General features: G+C 30.1%; 2 protein-coding genes across 2 annotated transcripts in view; one reads left to right on the top strand and one right to left on the bottom strand.

The window, feature by feature from the left end:
* The window catches only part of LOC105624116 (F-BAR domain only protein 2), a 15,154-nt gene extending 13,127 nt beyond the window's left edge, over positions 1-2,027 (top strand). The window contains 4 exon segments of the mRNA XM_012205476.1: positions 4-582; positions 661-877; positions 995-1,343; positions 1,957-2,027. Coding sequence (XP_012060866.1) covers positions 4-582; positions 661-877; positions 995-1,343; positions 1,957-2,027 — 1,216 coding nt within the window.
* Positions 2,028-7,663: 5,636 nt separating this feature from the next.
* LOC105624115 (prolyl 3-hydroxylase 2-like) lies at positions 7,664-15,251 on the bottom strand. Its single transcript, XM_012205475.1, has 11 exons — positions 15,028-15,251; positions 13,936-14,200; positions 12,515-12,839; positions 11,852-11,977; positions 10,992-11,128; positions 10,596-10,742; positions 9,565-9,822; positions 9,283-9,375; positions 9,031-9,181; positions 8,295-8,712; positions 7,664-7,754 (listed from the first exon to the last, which is right to left on the bottom strand). The coding sequence occupies exons 1-11, from the start codon at positions 15,249-15,251 to the stop codon at positions 7,664-7,666; spliced, it is 2,235 nt and encodes a 744-aa protein (XP_012060865.1).
* Between the last annotated feature and the right edge of the window lie 2,820 nt (positions 15,252-18,071).

The raw sequence follows: 18,071 nt of genomic DNA, 5'->3' as shown, positions 1-18,071 counted from the left end.
AACAACACACACACACACACACACACACACACACACACACACACACACACACACACACACACACACAAGAATATTTGTAAAAAGAATCACATTTTTTTTAGATGGGGATTTATTTTCGGAAGTTGGAGACATCACACCGGCCTTGCCACCCAAGCAATCCGCATCCTCAACGCCGACGGGATCGATCGTAATACCCAGACCGCCATCGCGCCGAGGAGAAGGTCCATCACCACGCGGTAGAATGTCACCTGCGACGATATCTCGGGCTGATAGCGTCGCTAGCCTGGAATTTCGCACTGCTGGTGTGGGCGTGGGATCTTCGCGGGGACCATCTCCACTCACGATCGGCCTAGCGGACACCATTCCGTTGGCAGTCGCTTTCCATGAGATAGTGCATTCCTATTTCCGTGGTACGGATGAAACCCGATGTCAAGTAAAACTAAGCGGTGACATGATGCTCTCCTTTCCGGCTGGCATTGTCACAGTCCTAGCAAATAATCCCAGTCCTGCCAAGCTGACCTTCCGCGTGAGGAACACCAATAGGTTAGAGAGACTGTTGCCAAACAGCCAACTTATCAGCATGTAAGTCATGTTTACTAATCGCTTTGATCCTTAAATCGAAAAAAGGCAGTTTGATGAAAGAAGAGATTGTATTTATAGGGACGCAACTCAAACTACCGTCGATAGTACAATCTTCGAATTCAACATGAGTGCCTTAACTATGTTGCTTCGGCGGCAAGCTGAACAGAATCCCTCGGCCTCGTATTTCAATGTAGACATCCTCAAATATCAAATCAAATGCAAGGAAGGTGCTGGTTCATGTCCTTTTCAATTAGTCGCATATTGGAAATGTGAAACAACCCACACCGATCTCAAGGTAAGATATTTAATCATTTTTTTAAAGAGAAAAGATGTTTGAAAGAAACAAAAGCGACAATTTCGTCTATCTCGCTTGATGTCGTAGTCGTTGCAAATTAATTGTTTTTGATTCTAGATCGATTATAAGTATAACAGTCGCGCCATGGCCTCGCCGAGCCCTCTACTGAATCTCCATGTTGCTGCGCCTATTGATGGCGGTTTTAAATCGTTCAATAGTAAACCGTTGGCACAGTGGCTGCCCGACACGAATCGCGTACTATGGAAATTTACGGAGCTTTCGCAACATAGCGAGGGTAACGGAGTCGGATCCTTGAAAGCGCGAGTCGAGCTCGAACGCGGCCCGGGCAATCAGGGCACGATATTTACACAGTTCAATTGCGAAGGGACCACATTGTCGGGTGTCGAATTTGAGCTTATAGGATCTGGATATCGGTTGAGTTTGGTGAAGCGAAAATTTGTGTCTGGTACGTTAATTATATAATCAGGAATTTTTTAATCTTTGGATGATTACACAAAAAGTTATATGGAAAAAATATTTTTTGTATTATTAAAAACATTTTTTATAACGAGAAATTCGTTATAATAAATTATTAATGAAGGATGAACATGAATTAGGATGAGCCCGCAAAAACTTTTAATCCCGATTTTTTTTGTAACTAACTGATTTATACAAAGTATGCCAAAATACATTAGTTTTTAAAATTAAGGATTATATATAATTGTGATAAATTTAACCATGCATTTTGTTAATAAAAACGACAAGTTTCTGCAAAGCAATATTCATTACAAAATAATAGCTACAAGATAAAATTTTTGATTGTTTAACTAAAGCAACTTCCCGATTGCCATTCTGTATCTTGTTTTAAAAATGGTACTATTACAAAACTGCTTAAAACTGTTTAAATATAAATTAAAATTTATAAACATTAAATGTTTTAAATTTGTTATAAAAAGGATGTAAAGAATTTCAGTGTTCTTTTAAATTAATTATTTATTAATAAAAAAAGAAATGATTGTCGAAAAGCATAATCTTCATAATTTAACTTTCACTAGTTATCACAGTTTGAATTATTTCAGGAAAATACATATGCGACGGAGACTTGGATTCGCGTTCAAGGTACGCCGCACCGCCATCTAATGCAGATTGACGACTTCCAGAATGGGCGCCTCAATGGGAGAGTCAGCCCATTTAATATTGGTACTTGCTTAATCATTCACTGCCCATATCACGATTATCGATCGTTCATATTCCGATTATACATGGAGAAACTTGTTGGATACCAAAGTGTGCATCGACCGAAGATTAAATGGATCTTTTTGTAGAAATCATATACCGAAAAAAATAGATAGAGAAAAGGCGTTTACAACTGAAATAATATACCTTTTCTCATGAAACAAACATGATCCATGTTCTCTCTGCACGTTCAACGCCGAAGTCTTTCAAGTCTTCATTTATATTAAGCCATACTATATTTTATCTTGATGGGAACATACAATTACATACAATAGAAAATTTAGACATAAGACGACGCGTTCAACGCTAAATGTACTACTATTAAGTGCAAGCCAATCCTTTATGACTTCGCGACTAAAACGAACAGGTAAAAAAACAAAAATCTGACTTAATGTAGGACACACTATGACGAATGTGCATTCTATATGTTTTATATACAACTTGTATATTTTTTAATTTTTTATATTCCCCACATCAAGGTACTACTGTACTACTGTAAACTAATAATACTACTGTTTTAATGAAGTTTCTATGATAAAATACGATAAATATGCGAGCAATCTTTTCTGTCGAATGAGAGAGATTCTCGCGTGAAGATCTTTGGTGTCCAGCATACTCTCCGACACGATAACTTCCGCCATTTATCAATTTCTCTCTCTTCACATAATCAAAATACGTCGCGACGTCTTTTTATTTTACTCCTCTATTAAAATAATGTACAACGCTCTTTATTGTTACGTTTTGCATTATTTTAATGCGATAGCATTATATATTGTTATGTTAGCATTATATATTGTTAATAATCGTGCGGAAAGAGAAAAAATATAAACGACCATTAAGTATATAAATATCGATTTTAAGTATATTAATTTAGTATTTATACTTTGGAAGGTAGAAGCATATTACACGTGGTGAACGAGCCTTTCGGCAAGAGATTCTGGCACGTACTAATTTTTAGTTCATTTTTAGTTCATTTTTATGCGCGCGAAGATGATAATATTAAGTAGTAAGCTGTACGATAAAACGCGAGTAAAAACTGTTTAACTGGTGGGGAAATAACGAGAGACAGCGAGAAGCGATAGCAAGAGAAATAGAGATAAAGAGTTTAAATCAACGATACTTTTTTAAACATTAGCACATGTTGAATGCGAAACGAATCAAATACGATTCTGTATTTTTGAACGTTTAAATGTTAAAACACAATTTTGACGTCGATAACAGAATTTTAGCTTTAGGTATAGCTAACGGCGAACAAGGAAAGTCGTTTATCTAAATGTTTTAAATTGAGATTCTTAGTATTATACGTAAAATGCTGAAAGTTTCGTACCTATTGCGATTGTGGCGCGTTCCGTTTTCGCCTGTGAAAGCGTATTCTCGTTATAGTTATATCACACTTGTTCACACATCACATCCACAATTGCCTCCTCTTCGATTTTCGGCCAGAGTCAAATCCTGATGATCTTTAAGTGCGCGTCAATGATGACAACTTTTTTCTTTAGAAAAAGTATCATAAGAAAATAATTTTGAGATAGCAACTGATCTCTGGCAAAAGGACTGTTAATTTTCAATATCAAAAGGTGGCAATCGTGATCACATTCATTGCTTTATACAAATTGATTGATTTGATCAATTATATTACAAGGTATCACGGACTAATGTTAAGAAAACATTTTATACAAGATATTGATTCTCAATAAGTAAGTCAATTTCCTAAAGGCATTATTAAACAGTCGATTTATTTGTGTCACTATTTTTTTTATCTTGGTATTGATTATTTGCCAATCAATTAAAAATTAATACAGACAATTAATTATGACAATTGAATATCTCGAACTAGATTGATCCAATAATTTGACAAATTTAATTCATTCACAAGATATGTATTATATTCATATTTTTAAAGAAAAATAATGATTGTGATAGTAAATTATTTAATGTTGTGCAATACAATTGGTTTCAAAAATAATTTTATTTTCTCTAAACATATCTTTAGATTATCTCTTATGATGGTATTTAACGCATTAAAAGTCATTATTATATAGTATATATTATATAATATAGACGAACATGGTTAAAGCAAAATTATTTTATTGTCGAATATTATGCATATACACACACACACACACACACATACACACAGTATACGCGCACGAATACACACAATTTTTGTCTGCTGAGAATTTGTTGGCCGTTAATGAGTTAAATGTCAATCTTTTATTGATAAAATTTTTTTCATATTTTGAAGTAACAAAATTATTCTTCTTATCGTTCGTTTCTTCGATATCTTATTATATCCAAACACATTTCGAAAAACGTGGAATCAGTTTTTTATATATTACGTATATATAAGATCGTAAAATAATGTAACTCTTATAAGAAGTCTGATTCAAATCATACAAATCCGGCGCACTCGATATTTTCTTCCGTTTTACATCGATGACAAGCGATAATCTGTCTCTGGTTCTAAGAGAATTTAATTCTCCTAGGCTGAAACTCAAATCTTATCGATAATAGAGAAAGTTCGTTTAAACACTTCGAAAGTTGAAAAGTCAATGGGCACTAAAATACGCCAATTTACGTCTTTTCATTGTAACAATCACATGATGCTAAACGTGAAGTATCATTTCTTATACTTCTCGTTGCTAAAAGAAATATTACGATCAGTAAAAGATTATTATAATTGTCATCGTTATTGTTGCGTCTCAACGTTTTTGCGATATTCTCTATATGTTTCTCTTTCTCTCTCTGCGCGCCTATTTTTCACGAATAACGCGAAAACGTTACTTTCGAGATTGCTTTTTAATTATAAATCATGCAGGGAGGGGCGATACACCAAGGTCTATACGAAGAGCAATACAAAAACATCTGTGACCTATGACGAAATTCGAGTAATCACTCCATTTGAGATAATCCATCGTGCGAAATGAATTATGTTGTTCGATATCGAGTTGTGGATATTGTTTTTCTATTTCATTTATTGTTAGACTTCGAGAATTTATGATAATGGAAAAAAAATTCTAGACTTTATTCCATTATTAATATGATACGCGGTTGTTGCTATCTTTCGCGTTGAAAATTTGCGTACTATATATAATTGGAATATAACATTTGTAATAACATGACAATGGAGTGATTTCTGAAGAATCGACTGAGCTCTCCTGTGATACACAGATGTCACTATAATTTCGTAATAAACATTTGTATTGAAACATACATATACAATGTATCGTAATCACGTTATCGCTTTCTTCCTGATTGATCCCGAAATGGTGACGATAATAACGATGCCGAGGAATATGTGGGATATAAGAACAAAACTCTCAATGTTCTCCAATTTTTTATTGAATTATTGCAATTTTATTGCTTCTGTATGCGTTCAGTTAAAAGTTTTAATTAAAATGTACGAAGTCAAAGAAGCAACAATCGTTAGGTCTCCGTATTTAAATTTTAGAAAAAGAAAAGATATGAATTTAGATTTACCAAATGTTATTAAAACGACAGGCCTAAAACTACATTACAGAAATTTCAAAAATTATTTTCTTGTAGATAAGATTTATTTGTTTCTTTCTTTTTATACATCTATTACAATAATCTGAAAATAGAAACTTTGACGATTTCTAGTTAACTCTGCGTATAAGACTATAGGAAAAGGGACCCAATTCGGATGGGATCTTAATATATATTATTATGAACTTGAATACTCGTTAATTTGTCACTTATTGTTTATTAAAAAGTTATTAACACAAAATAAAGTGTTATTAATTATGAATTCTGTATTATATGTATATTTATTGTAAAATATAAATGAGGATGAGGCATCATCTCTTCTTTTTAATAAACATTTCTATTTTAATGAACATCTCTGACTTAACTTAATCTACTTTTAATTTGAAATTGGAAAATTCTTCTTATATATTTAAATATATGAACGAAATTCCCAAATTTTACATTAAAATTAGATCAGATTTTTTTTTTAGTTAGATTAAATTTGAATGGTAACGAGCTCCTTCTCTACATTTACTTGAAACATATAAGAGAAACATACAATAAATAATATAGAATCTAAATTTAATATTTGTTTGCATGCGTCAATATATTACGATAATAGCTTTTTAACAAACAATGAGCGACGAAAATAGAACCTTTTAAAGATTAGATTGATTTTGATAACCGAAGTTACTGCACTCAGATTGATTTTGATAACCGAAGTTACTGCAACTAATTGTAAATCCCTTTTTCTTTAATTCTATCTCTTCTTGGAACATTCTTTCATAATTTTCTCAAAAAATGGAGGATTTGAGCTTTAATTTTTATTCTCTTATCTTCCTCCCTCCATCCTAAGTCATTTCCGTTTTGTCCATTGATAAATGCGTTTTTTCTATTTGTTCTATAATTATAATAACAACGCGGACAAATCGCGAGTGTTGATTGTTCCGATAAGAAAATTTGTAGTTATAAATGATTAATATTACACGCTTAATCAATGGAATTGATTTTACAAAGAGACATAAGTGTCCATCACATTAGTTGCGCGGTAAAAGAGGAAAAAAAAGAAGAGAAGAAATAAGGGAATTGCAACGCAATCGCGTACATAACACAGGCGTAATTTCTTATACATAATACAAATATGAAAACTGTAAATTAATGCGATACAAATATTGCGCGATGCATAGCGAGCGGTTATGTAAACTTGTTGACATGTAATATGTCCTATGTTCTAATAAAGATTTAGGATATTTTCTATAAGATATTTTCTATAACAGTTGCAATTGCGACGGCATCGCTTAAACACATATTTTGATACATAAAATAATTATTAATTAATAGATAATTTATCAAAAAATACAATAATGTTCCGCGTCAAGTGTACACGCAATCATACACGTCATCACTTATCTATAATACGGGTGTCAACCAGTTAAAGAGACTCTTATTTCAATAACAGCTGATCCAATCAAATTCTGAGTAGGCTCAATTGAACTCAAATGATAGCTTAGAATTGAATTATATAAATAATTATATAAATAACTGACTACGGCTGTGTGCGAGATATGCGAGGTAAGTTTGTGCGTTTTATTGTACACGCCGACTAGAAATTTGATTAAATTAAACGCAGTAAAATTATTGAGTAGAAATCCACATCGTTGTCCTATAATGGCCGTCGCGTAAATCAAATCTAGATACGCACGTTGGAGTAAGTATTCTCGAGTAAGTATTCTTAGGAGTAACATATGTTGTTTGTTTCTTTAAACACTATTTGATTAATTTATACTAATACGTAAATGTTAGTATGGTACTGTAATAATAGATCTATAATTTACTTTATAAAATATGATTTAAAAACTCTCGAATCTCTCTATAGTTGCATGACCCTACCACCTATTTATCAAGGAATATATTTTCTAGATTTTTCATCTTTACAGATAAATTACTTTTATCTACAGTTTTTAAATTACGAATTGATCAATATATTAATTTTTGTTATACTTGCCTCATTTGTCTCTTTTTTTTTTTACTTGCTTGGACATTTGAATCTTGTGTAAATTGCTATCAATTTTTGTTGCCTTCTCGCGTAAATTTTCTCAATATCTGTCTCAATGTCTCATCTTCTTTGAAACATTGTATCAGTGTATCTTCATATCTAAAATAGAAATGTTACACTTTATTTGATCTACAGAAAACTCACGAGAAAATAGAATTTTGAAAGAAATATGCTCAGCTTTTTAATCCATTAATCTTTAATTCTATATAATATCAGACTATGTGTATATACATTATTGTAACTATTTTTTTATTTTAGTTTGTTCTCTTAATTACATCCTGTTTGTCATATCATATTTATCATTTCATTTACAGTCATGAAAACATGAATTTATTTGTGAAATTTTCTATCAAAATTTTGATCACCTAAATTTTTATCACCGTATGATTTAAAAACGTAAAGATAAAATATGAATATAATTTTGTAATTAAAGATTTATCGAATATTTTTGTTATACATATGAAAATATAATGTAAAGTAATTATATTTTCGTATAATGATATTAAACATGCACATTACTTTTAGATTTAATAATTGCACAATTGTAAAAATTAAATGTTAACACTCCTTCTCTTCTATAATATTCTGAGGGACTTCTTTATATAGAATGTATAATAAATTCTATTATATATATCTTACTTTAGTGGTATTTGGCTATCCTCACGTTGCACGGCACCCAAAGTGTGGACTCTCTGCAACACAGTATTCGCCACTACCCTCTCATACTCCAAATATTTTTCATCCTGGGTGAACCATAAAGCCACTGCGCACCTCTTGCCACTACGTATACCTTGAACGCCATGAAGATTTTCACCGCCGGCAGAAAAAGCCACCATACGTCCACACTGAGGCCGAATAATACCTTGAACGCGACGTCTCTTCCAGTCTTCTACGAAGAAGAACTCGCCGCCATCGAAATCATCATTGAGATATAAAATCGCCGAATAGTCCCGCCACGTATACGCGGGATCTTCTCGCAAGCAGAAACCATCATCTTTTATCACGCAGTTATCAGCGTGAATCTCATGACTAAGATCAGTTCTATTCGCCGGCGAATCTGAAAATAATGATATAATGAACTTTCTAGAAACTTTCTAGAAACAGATACATATACCTAATCTTCATCCTTCCTTAGACAACTTGTTACATTACTTGATTGAATACATATTTTATTATTATATTTTATATAATGATCATTTTGTTAATAAAAAGAATTTTTTATGAAAATAAAATCAAATGTTATAAGCGAACCGATCCACAATAAAATATGATCTGATCGATTATTTATATGTTTAATGCCATACCAAGTGTTATGATGCGAGCATGCCAGCGAAAATGTCGTCAGAAGCACGAGGATGCGTCAGATGAAAATTACCGAGTAAAGCTGTTCGGCAGACCAAATGGGTGTAGGTGAAATACAATGGTCGATCAAGGTCGAAATATCTTTCCACGTGATTGCGAGCTTCTTCTGTGCGTTGCAGAAATAGCTTCAGTAATTCTGGCTTTGTTAGACCGAAGTAGACCATCTACAATTTTTTAATGATAATAAATTTTGCCAAAATGAGAAAAATAATAAATATGGAAGGAACATAATAAAGAACATTTTCGGGTATCAATATATCTTTACCAAGGCTATTCTACCAACGGTCACACCTTCGAAACGCTCATAAGACGAATGTGGACTTTTGTTTTCTTCATAGCCGTCTCCTTCCACAGCAATCTAAAATTTATGAATTATTCATATATTTTAATATGCAAATCTTTGCTTTAACGAAGATAAAATTTCATTCGAATTCATTTTATTTGAAACTTATAATTGAAATGTTATCAAGATCATGATGCAAAAGAATTAAGAAGAAAAACGTTTCGTAATCGTTTAATCTTCGATGGATAAAATTAATTTCGACACCTGGGCAAGTTGCATGAGTAGATTACAATCGGTGAAATTGAGAAATCCATCAGCCACGTAGCGGTTCCTTCCGCCAAGCTCGCTTTCTTCTGCTATCAATCGTGCATTGTTCGTTACTTTTAGCTGTTCCATGACACGATCTTTTCGTATCTCCGTCTCTTCGTTGTCCCGGAAAGATGATAGATTACCCACAAATCGCGTTCGAATGGATGGCGAATGACCAGGAGGTGGATGCAAGATTGGTTTCGAGGAAAAGTCCTAAAAAAATAAAAAATGAGATATGTGAAGAAAAAATAAAAACATTAAGATAATAACACAACATTGGAGGTAAAAATTGGATCTTTTTATTTTGTTTCTTTATTGATTGTCTTATAAATCTTTTTCCTCGCGCCTATATTCTTATATAGATATGAACACAAAAGTAAGTAGGGTTGCATTTAAACAGGCGATTAAACGAGAGGCTTTAATAAAGATAAATTATGAGCAACTTACATCCAACGCATTGACTCCAATTGCCTTTATATTATTATGTATACCATGCCTTTACATTGATTATATTCTTGATTATTAATTTAAGGAATTGTTTACTAAAAATTCATTTTAGTATTTAAATTAGTTTATTAAATTATGTGCAATATTATTTTAACTTTAATATCTCTTAATCTTGAATTTGTCTCAATTATTTTTATTTTATTAAATTGTGACAATAATAAAAGTAAAGTTTATTTTTTAATATTTTATTGTTGTCGGATATGTAAGTGTATAACATGTCGTATAAAAATATTAGTATTAGGTCTAATGATAAATGCACTCAACACTGAAGTTCACCAATTATGTCTAGCTGATCAGTTTAAGCACGATATGGTCAGGTTTATTTATGCATCGTCCTTTAAACAGAAGAATTGCTTATACAGTAAAGAATACCTTACGATTTCCAATCCGTATGGAACAATTGATGAACAAATGTATATATAGTCATTATTTATAAATAAGTTAGCAGATATGTTTTTTATTAAGGTTTCGCTTTTTACCTTTCCTAATTCCTTCTTGTCGGCTTTTTTCATATTTATTTTCTTGGTAAACTCATTAAATCTGATGTCAATCGCAGCGAATTCCACCGCTATATAATTCATTAGCAACAGCTCATATTCTTGCCGCTTCACATAGGAAAGTGCTTCCTAAGAAGTATTCTCATTAATTCTTATTAGATTTATAAATATATTAAAATTTTTTTTATTTATTTTACCGATTTTCACTTATTTTAAGTGCTGAAAATTTAGGAATTTTCGTTTAGAACACTTTGTATGAGGATAAATGTAAACTACTTTTCAATGAAAATTCCCGGATATTTTTTTTGAAATTTTTCTAGTATTAAATACGTAACATTTACTATATATTTTTACAATAATTATATTTTTTTCACATACCTCTCTTGGTGTAAAGTACTGCTCTTTCACTTTTGGTTGAGAACTATAATAGTCTTTGTTATGCAGCATTGCTTCGTCAGCAGGTAAGAATAATAAGTAACTTGCAACTGCTGCACAAGCTGCTTTTAAATTACCCACTGCATAAAATAAATGAAAACTATTATTTGTATTCTTTCGTTCATATATTTATTTGATTAAGTAATATTATATTTATTTGATTAAGTAATATTAATATTATTTAAGCAAATATTTTTATATATATTAAACTGAAAAAAATTTAATTGATAAAAAGAGGAGAAGAAGAAAGAGAGAAGATAATAAATCATACAAAATAAAATTTTCTTGAAATAATGCAAGTTAAAGAATAAATGCATATTGCACAAAGTAGTACAAAGAACAGGAGACTTAATAGTTTTAGAAATGATGTTGAACTGACATTGAGATTGCTACAATTTAGAAATTAATCTAATTAATTTAACGACAAGGAATGATTCAGGAAACTACTTGATGAAGCTGTTGAAGTATTTGCTTTTGTTAATGGATGGAGATATATTGCAACAAGGCCATTATAATTCATAATTTACTTACATGTTACTTCATAACTTATCTTACATGAATATTCCAATTATTAAATTATACTAAATTAGATAAAATATAAATGAAACTGATATCAATACGTATTATTCAAAGGCTTTCATTCAGAAATAATTATATATTTTTTATTTTAAATAAACATTTATCTGTGGAATACGTTTGAAGTATTTGAGAGAATGCAGTGATATGATCTACATGATATAATTTGTCATAAAAAACATCAATTTATTCAATAAAATAAATCATTTTTTTGCCAAAATACTCACATTTATAATAAGCGAATTGCAAGTAATTATAATGACTTCTAAGCAAATCACTCTGAAAATCGCCATTTACATTATTTAATGCAAGCGAACATCCACGCTTGCATTTCAAACAGAACGTAAAGTGATCTGAAAAAAATTAAAGAATAACAATAAACAAGAAATACTTTCAGTAATTATTAATAATCTACTTCAAATTTCTCCTGGAAATTAAAAATGCAGTTAATCGTATTATCTAAAAGCTTATTAACAATTTAATTCAATGAGAGTGTAGTATTTAATTTATTTATTACTATAATTTGTATAAAGAAAGAATTCAATCCATTAAATAATAATAAAATCGATTAAGAAGAAATTACGCGCACATATTATGTGCATTGTAGTTATGCTTTTTAGTAATGCATAAACTTTAATAAGAAACTTGTTTAATATTTTTTTTTTAATTTAATTACTTAATTTAATTACTTAATATTAAAGCAGCAAACAAATAAGCTGTTTTTCTAGATTGAATAATTCCGCGCCCAAATAAAAATTAAAAAGTATAAATTATATTTAGATTAAAAAGCATAACAAGATTAAAAAGCAAAAATTATAAATGCATTTTTAATCTGAATTCGTTAATTTTTTTATTTATTGTTCTTTATTAAGTCAATTTATGTATCTTACTTGCTACCGAAGAGGTAAATTCAGGATACCATCCTTGATTGAAAGGACCCTCGCAATAGATCCTGCATTCCTCCTCAGATTCTATGTAAAGCTCGAGTGAACTTTCAAATTCGGTCACAGCTTTCGCATAATATTCATCTTCGTATGCTTTGACACCTCGGATGTACTTTTGAACAAAGGGGGCTGCCTCCAAATTCACGACCTTTTCCACGGTCACGTTGGGCAAATTCAAGTAGTATTTCAGGTTCTTCTTAGTCACCTCGTGATTGGGATGTAGGGAGAGAAAGGTGAAAGCTGCGTTCGCCGCATCTTGATATCTTTCTTTCTGGAAAAAATTATTTATAAATATTATAATATTAATTATAGATTAATAATTCTGAAAATATATATATTTTATTTTATGATATATTAAATTTGTGTATATTTTTATTATTATAAGCAAAAATATTTTTGCATCTTTAAAAAATTATCGTATTTCTGAAAAATTAACAAAAATTATATATGTATCTTGTAAAATATGTATTCTTGATAAACATCAAATAATATTTTTATTTATTTCGGATTATATTGAGATAATAGCGATCATCATGTTAGAAGTGTACAAAATATACTGGAATTTTAATTTCGATGCAGATGGTACGAACAATACCATATCGTCTGTTCGAGGATACAAATAGAAAATAAGATTATGTTTTAGTTTAATGCTGTAAACACGTCTTTTGTAATTTATTTAATTAAAATTTATTAATAATTCTTTTTAATTAAAACTTTTAACTAAAATCGAGAGTTCTATAGATTTAGTGTTACACATAACGATGCACAAATTCCTAAAAATAAAGTTATATTTGTTATTTAAGGGAGATGGTGCGAATCAGTTTTTCGAGTCATGCCGTAGTTGTTTAACTCATAATTTACGCAGCGGACGCGGATACCAAATATCTACTACTATAATTACGTAATCTACCAGATTAGGATCCGGGGAGAATAGTATTTTCGTAATGCTTTTTATGATATCTTCTATAAGTGAGTAGAGACATATGTCTGTGTAAAATCAATTTATTGGTTATTTGTAACCGAAAGAAATTAATAAATGATAAAAATAAAATAAAATATATCAAATAAAATTATATTAAATCAAAGTTAAAATACTGCGTAAATATCATAAATATTATTAATAAGATAAATTATTAATAAGATAAAATGAAATATGATAAAATGTGTATCTTTTATATTTTATGGTTTAATTATTATAAAAAGAAATATTGTAAGTACAAATATAAATTATAAGGATTAATATAAAATGAAAAATAAAATTATGTTTTAATTTAATGTTGTAAGCATTATTTTTTTTTGTAACTTATATGAAAAGTTTGCAATATTCGATTATTTAAAGTTTCGGTCAAATAGATATATTTTCATACCTGAAAATAACAGATATGAAGATACTCGTAGATGGCAAGGTCAACAAATTTCCTCTCCGTGGCGTGTGGGAGTCGTTTAAGCGCCCCCTCACCTGAGATTTCTCGATAATCCTGATTACATTTCATTAGACAAAGCGTCTCTCTCACTTTTCTTTCGTAAAAGTGCAAATCCTCGATATCCTCCACGAAGATTGGCGAAGAACCTGTCGCCTCAGCTTTACATTTTCGCCGGCAAATTATTACCAGGCGTTTGTATGCTTTATATCTATGAAATATTATGTAAATTTACATTAAAAATATGGATTTAATATATATGAATTGATTATATATTGCAATCGATATTTAAAAAAATTTTGTAACATAAATAGATATTTTATAATATAGACAATTGTAAGATTTTTTAAAATTATTATTTAATTCTATTCTTTTTTTAAATTAAAATATCTAACATGTCTAATATATTATACTTGTGTATTATGCGACTTATTCTTTTTTTCCATGCTATTTCCTTTTTCAAAAATTTATTTTCTTCGTAAAAAATATTTTCCTTCCAAATTTTAATGTAATTTTTATTACTAAACATACAAAAAGCTAAAGAAATCTCTCTCCTTCGAAAAAATTTTTAAAAAATGCATTAAATTTTAAACATTTCAGAAGAAAGCACTTTTTTAAAATAAAACATTTAAAATTAATAAAATACTTGATATTTTAGAATTAATATAAATTAAATACTCAAGAATCACTTTTCAATTTAAGTATTGTAAACTATTAATAAATATGCAAAAAATTTCATAAAAATATTAAATATGTATTTTCCTTAAAACGAGATGCCAGAAAACGCACTTATAATTTTAAAAACTTTAAGGCCCGATTGCACCAACGTTACTTTGATTTTAAAACGAGACAGAGAGAGTTTTAAGTTCCGCTTAAAGTCAAAGTAACGTTGGTGCAACTGGACCAAAGAATTTTTAATAAAACATAAAATTGGAAACTTAAATAAAACTTAAAAATACCTCATAAAATTAATATACATTGAGTGCTTATGAAGAAGAGAGTATCATCGACGACGAGAGAATAGTTATAACAACGTACCCATGCAGAGCATCGTTAAATCCCGCGACGCAGCCGTCCCAGTCTTCCTCGAGATAGGCCTGGACCGCGTTCTCAAAGATCTGGGCGAGTGTGATGTTGCGCACGCGTTGCACTTCGCGTACGACCGATTCACCGTTGTCGATCTCATTGATCTCGATCTCGTCGTTGCGAGCGTGACACGCGCACGCTCCGAGGAGGATCACGAGTGATAGAATAAACCTCATTCTCTCACGACTCCTCCCAATGGACTGCACAGCACACGAAGTGTACAGACCAGACGGTCGTCTCGCGTCGTTTCTCGTCGTCGTTAACTTCGGAACGCGTTATACACGCGTGAGATATCGTCCGCATGTACGCACACGCGTAAACGTGCCGGTTGTAGATATAGGGTGATTCATATGCGAAGGACGCCTTAACTTTGCATACAAATTATATAGACTAGAATAAATCAAATATATGTGTGGGAGAGAAAATTAAGTAAGAGAAAATTTATAATGAGGCAATATTGAAGTTGAGAAAACATTGAGATATGGATATAATATATGAGATGACATATTGAGCAAAATAAATATAAAATACAAAGTCAATTATGTAATAATATTATGAAATAATATTAAATAAAAAGAAAATGAAGAAATTATTAACTTTCTTAGCATTTCGATGTTAAAAACATTTTTAAAAACTTTCGTGTATTTTATGCATAAAACACGTACATATAATTAATAAGTAAAATGTATTTATTTTGCAACTTCCGTCTTAAATCCGATTTATCCGTTTTCTTTTTCTTTTATCAGCGTACAAGATGTATTTAGAAGAAAGAAACAGATTGTTAATCAACTTAACATTTTTATTATGCGACCTTTTATTTGAAAAATAATCATTTTATTCAAAAATAATCATTTTATGATACAAACTGGAAATATCTCTACTTACGGGAACAGAGAAGACTTCAAACTTCAAACAGCATATTGATGAAAATAATGCTAAATGTTATGATTAAAACTCCAATTAAGATAATAACAGCTGGTTATAAATAAATACTTCATTTATACATTAAATGACTCAACGAACCATTTCCGATTATAATATTTCCAATTTTCTGCTTCGTTAATCAGAAAAAGCGTAAGTGGTCTTCGATGAGTTCGATGAATAATTGGAAAGTATTGTCGAATAAATGAGCGAAATCAAAATTAATTGGTGCTGTAATATAAAAAGAAATTATAAATTATTTATCTATAAATAAAAGAAACGAAGAAATGCTTGTTACTAAGTATACGCGACAGACATTTCATTGACAATTTCGATAGATTAAAATAAATTACATAAAAGAAACCCTTTTCTCGTCGGACGTTGCGTGTCTCATTTCTGATACCTTTGCATATCAAATGATGCAGACGTTGACATAGGAAATAGTAGTATCACTTCTCTGAATCTCATGCATTTTGTGTTTAAACACGCATGGACCACATCGTAAATATTATTCGAGTTAAAATGGTATAGTATATAAATAGTTCATTAATCTTAATTAGCATACTCATTCGGTGAAGAGTAGGACTTGATTTTTGACATTTAATTATTTATTATATAATATTATATAATAATCATTCATGATCATCGAATGCTACCAAAATTTCTTGAAATATAAAACTTTAAAACTTTCTTGAAACATATAAAAAATACTTAATATTAATATTTAATATAAAATTTTAAATAATATAAAAAAATAGCTAGGTAATCTGAAATAAATTCTTTCAACGAATATAATGATATAACTAACAATAAGTAGTGTAACGAAAAACTTATAATTATTGAAAGAACTTCAATTGATTAATATTTTGTCTCAGTGGAGTTAAGGTCTGAGTCTATTGCCAGAAACAGAATTTGAAAAATTCTGCAAACGGACTGCAAACTAACACTGTGAAATTATAAAGTTAGTTGCGACGCTGTACTACTTAATAAACAGTGTGCTAGTCAATATATATCCATGAAAATGTAGCCTTATTTCGTCATAGTTTATCATTGTATGCTTGTTGATCATGAAAATTCTATTTCTATACTAAAATAAATTAACTTTAATCTCGATTCAACTATCATAACTTTGTGTGAACACTTTTAACATTAAACCTTCGTATCGATGAAAATCCATTTAATGGCATATATAGAGTGTCAGAACATTGTAATCGCTCGCTTACAATAATAACTCGGTGATTCTAGAATATAAAATTAATTTTGAACATTACTTCGATTGGAAAAATATTGCAATACTTGACAAAGAACGTTTCCTTAATAAACGACAAATATCAGAATATCTTCATATCCTCATGCAAGAAAATAATCTCAATTTGCGTTCAGATACGGAAGGCTTATATCATATTTATCTACAGATAATAAAAAACACAAAAAAAATAGTTTTATTTAGTTGATTTATGTAATTTCTTTGTAATTGTTTATACATTGCCTTTGCCTCCTCTTTTAATATTTATTTGAGTGACATGTCTTACTTATTATTTGAATTGTATTGGTCATATTTCTGATGAGCTATGTTTAACGTGATTTATAAGATTTCTTGAATCCGCAATTAATTTGAAATGTTATTTCATTGTAATTATCTTTATTTGATCCAATGTTTCAAAGCGGCTTCTTTCCATCTTTGGGGTGAGTCACCGACCTTCTTTCGAATTTTCTACTTAAAAAAATTATATTGTATTGTTTAATATTTTAACAGATTGTATAACATCAAATATTTCTTTTTTAAAGAGACCAAAAAACAATATAAATAAAACAATATAATCTGATATATACGTAAGATCTTCGACTGAAGAATCAAATTATGCTGCTAATTAATTGTTAACTCTCATCTATAATAGAATTTTCCTTTTGCAACATTTATGAGTAGGACTAATTGAATTTTGATGATTAGCTGCTAATTAGAGGAATCAATTTGTTGCATGGGTATTATTTCTGGACTCCTTTCTAGTCTCCCAGTATTCCAAATGGACGTATCGCAAATCTTGCTGTCAAATCGTTTTAATAGCGTTTGTATG

Source organism: Atta cephalotes, assembly GCF_000143395.1.
Source record: "Atta cephalotes unplaced genomic scaffold scaffold00073, whole genome shotgun sequence".
NCBI lineage: Eukaryota > Metazoa > Arthropoda > Insecta > Hymenoptera > Formicidae > Atta > Atta cephalotes.
This window is presented reverse-complemented; position numbering and strand designations above follow the sequence as displayed.

Excerpts from the sequence above, each read along its gene's own strand:
- LOC105624115 (XM_012205475.1), bottom strand. The coding sequence starts at position 15,251 with ATGAGGTTTATTCTATCACTCGTGATCCTCCTCGGAGCGTGCGCGTGT. Across the intron at positions 9,376-9,564 it reads TACTCATGCAACTTGCCCAG|ATTGCTGTGGAAGGAGACGG; the intron begins GTGTCGAAATTA and ends CATAAATTTTAG. Across the intron at positions 8,713-9,030 it reads CTGCCGAACAGCTTTACTCG|ATTCGCCGGCGAATAGAACT; the intron begins GTAATTTTCATC and ends CATTATTTTCAG.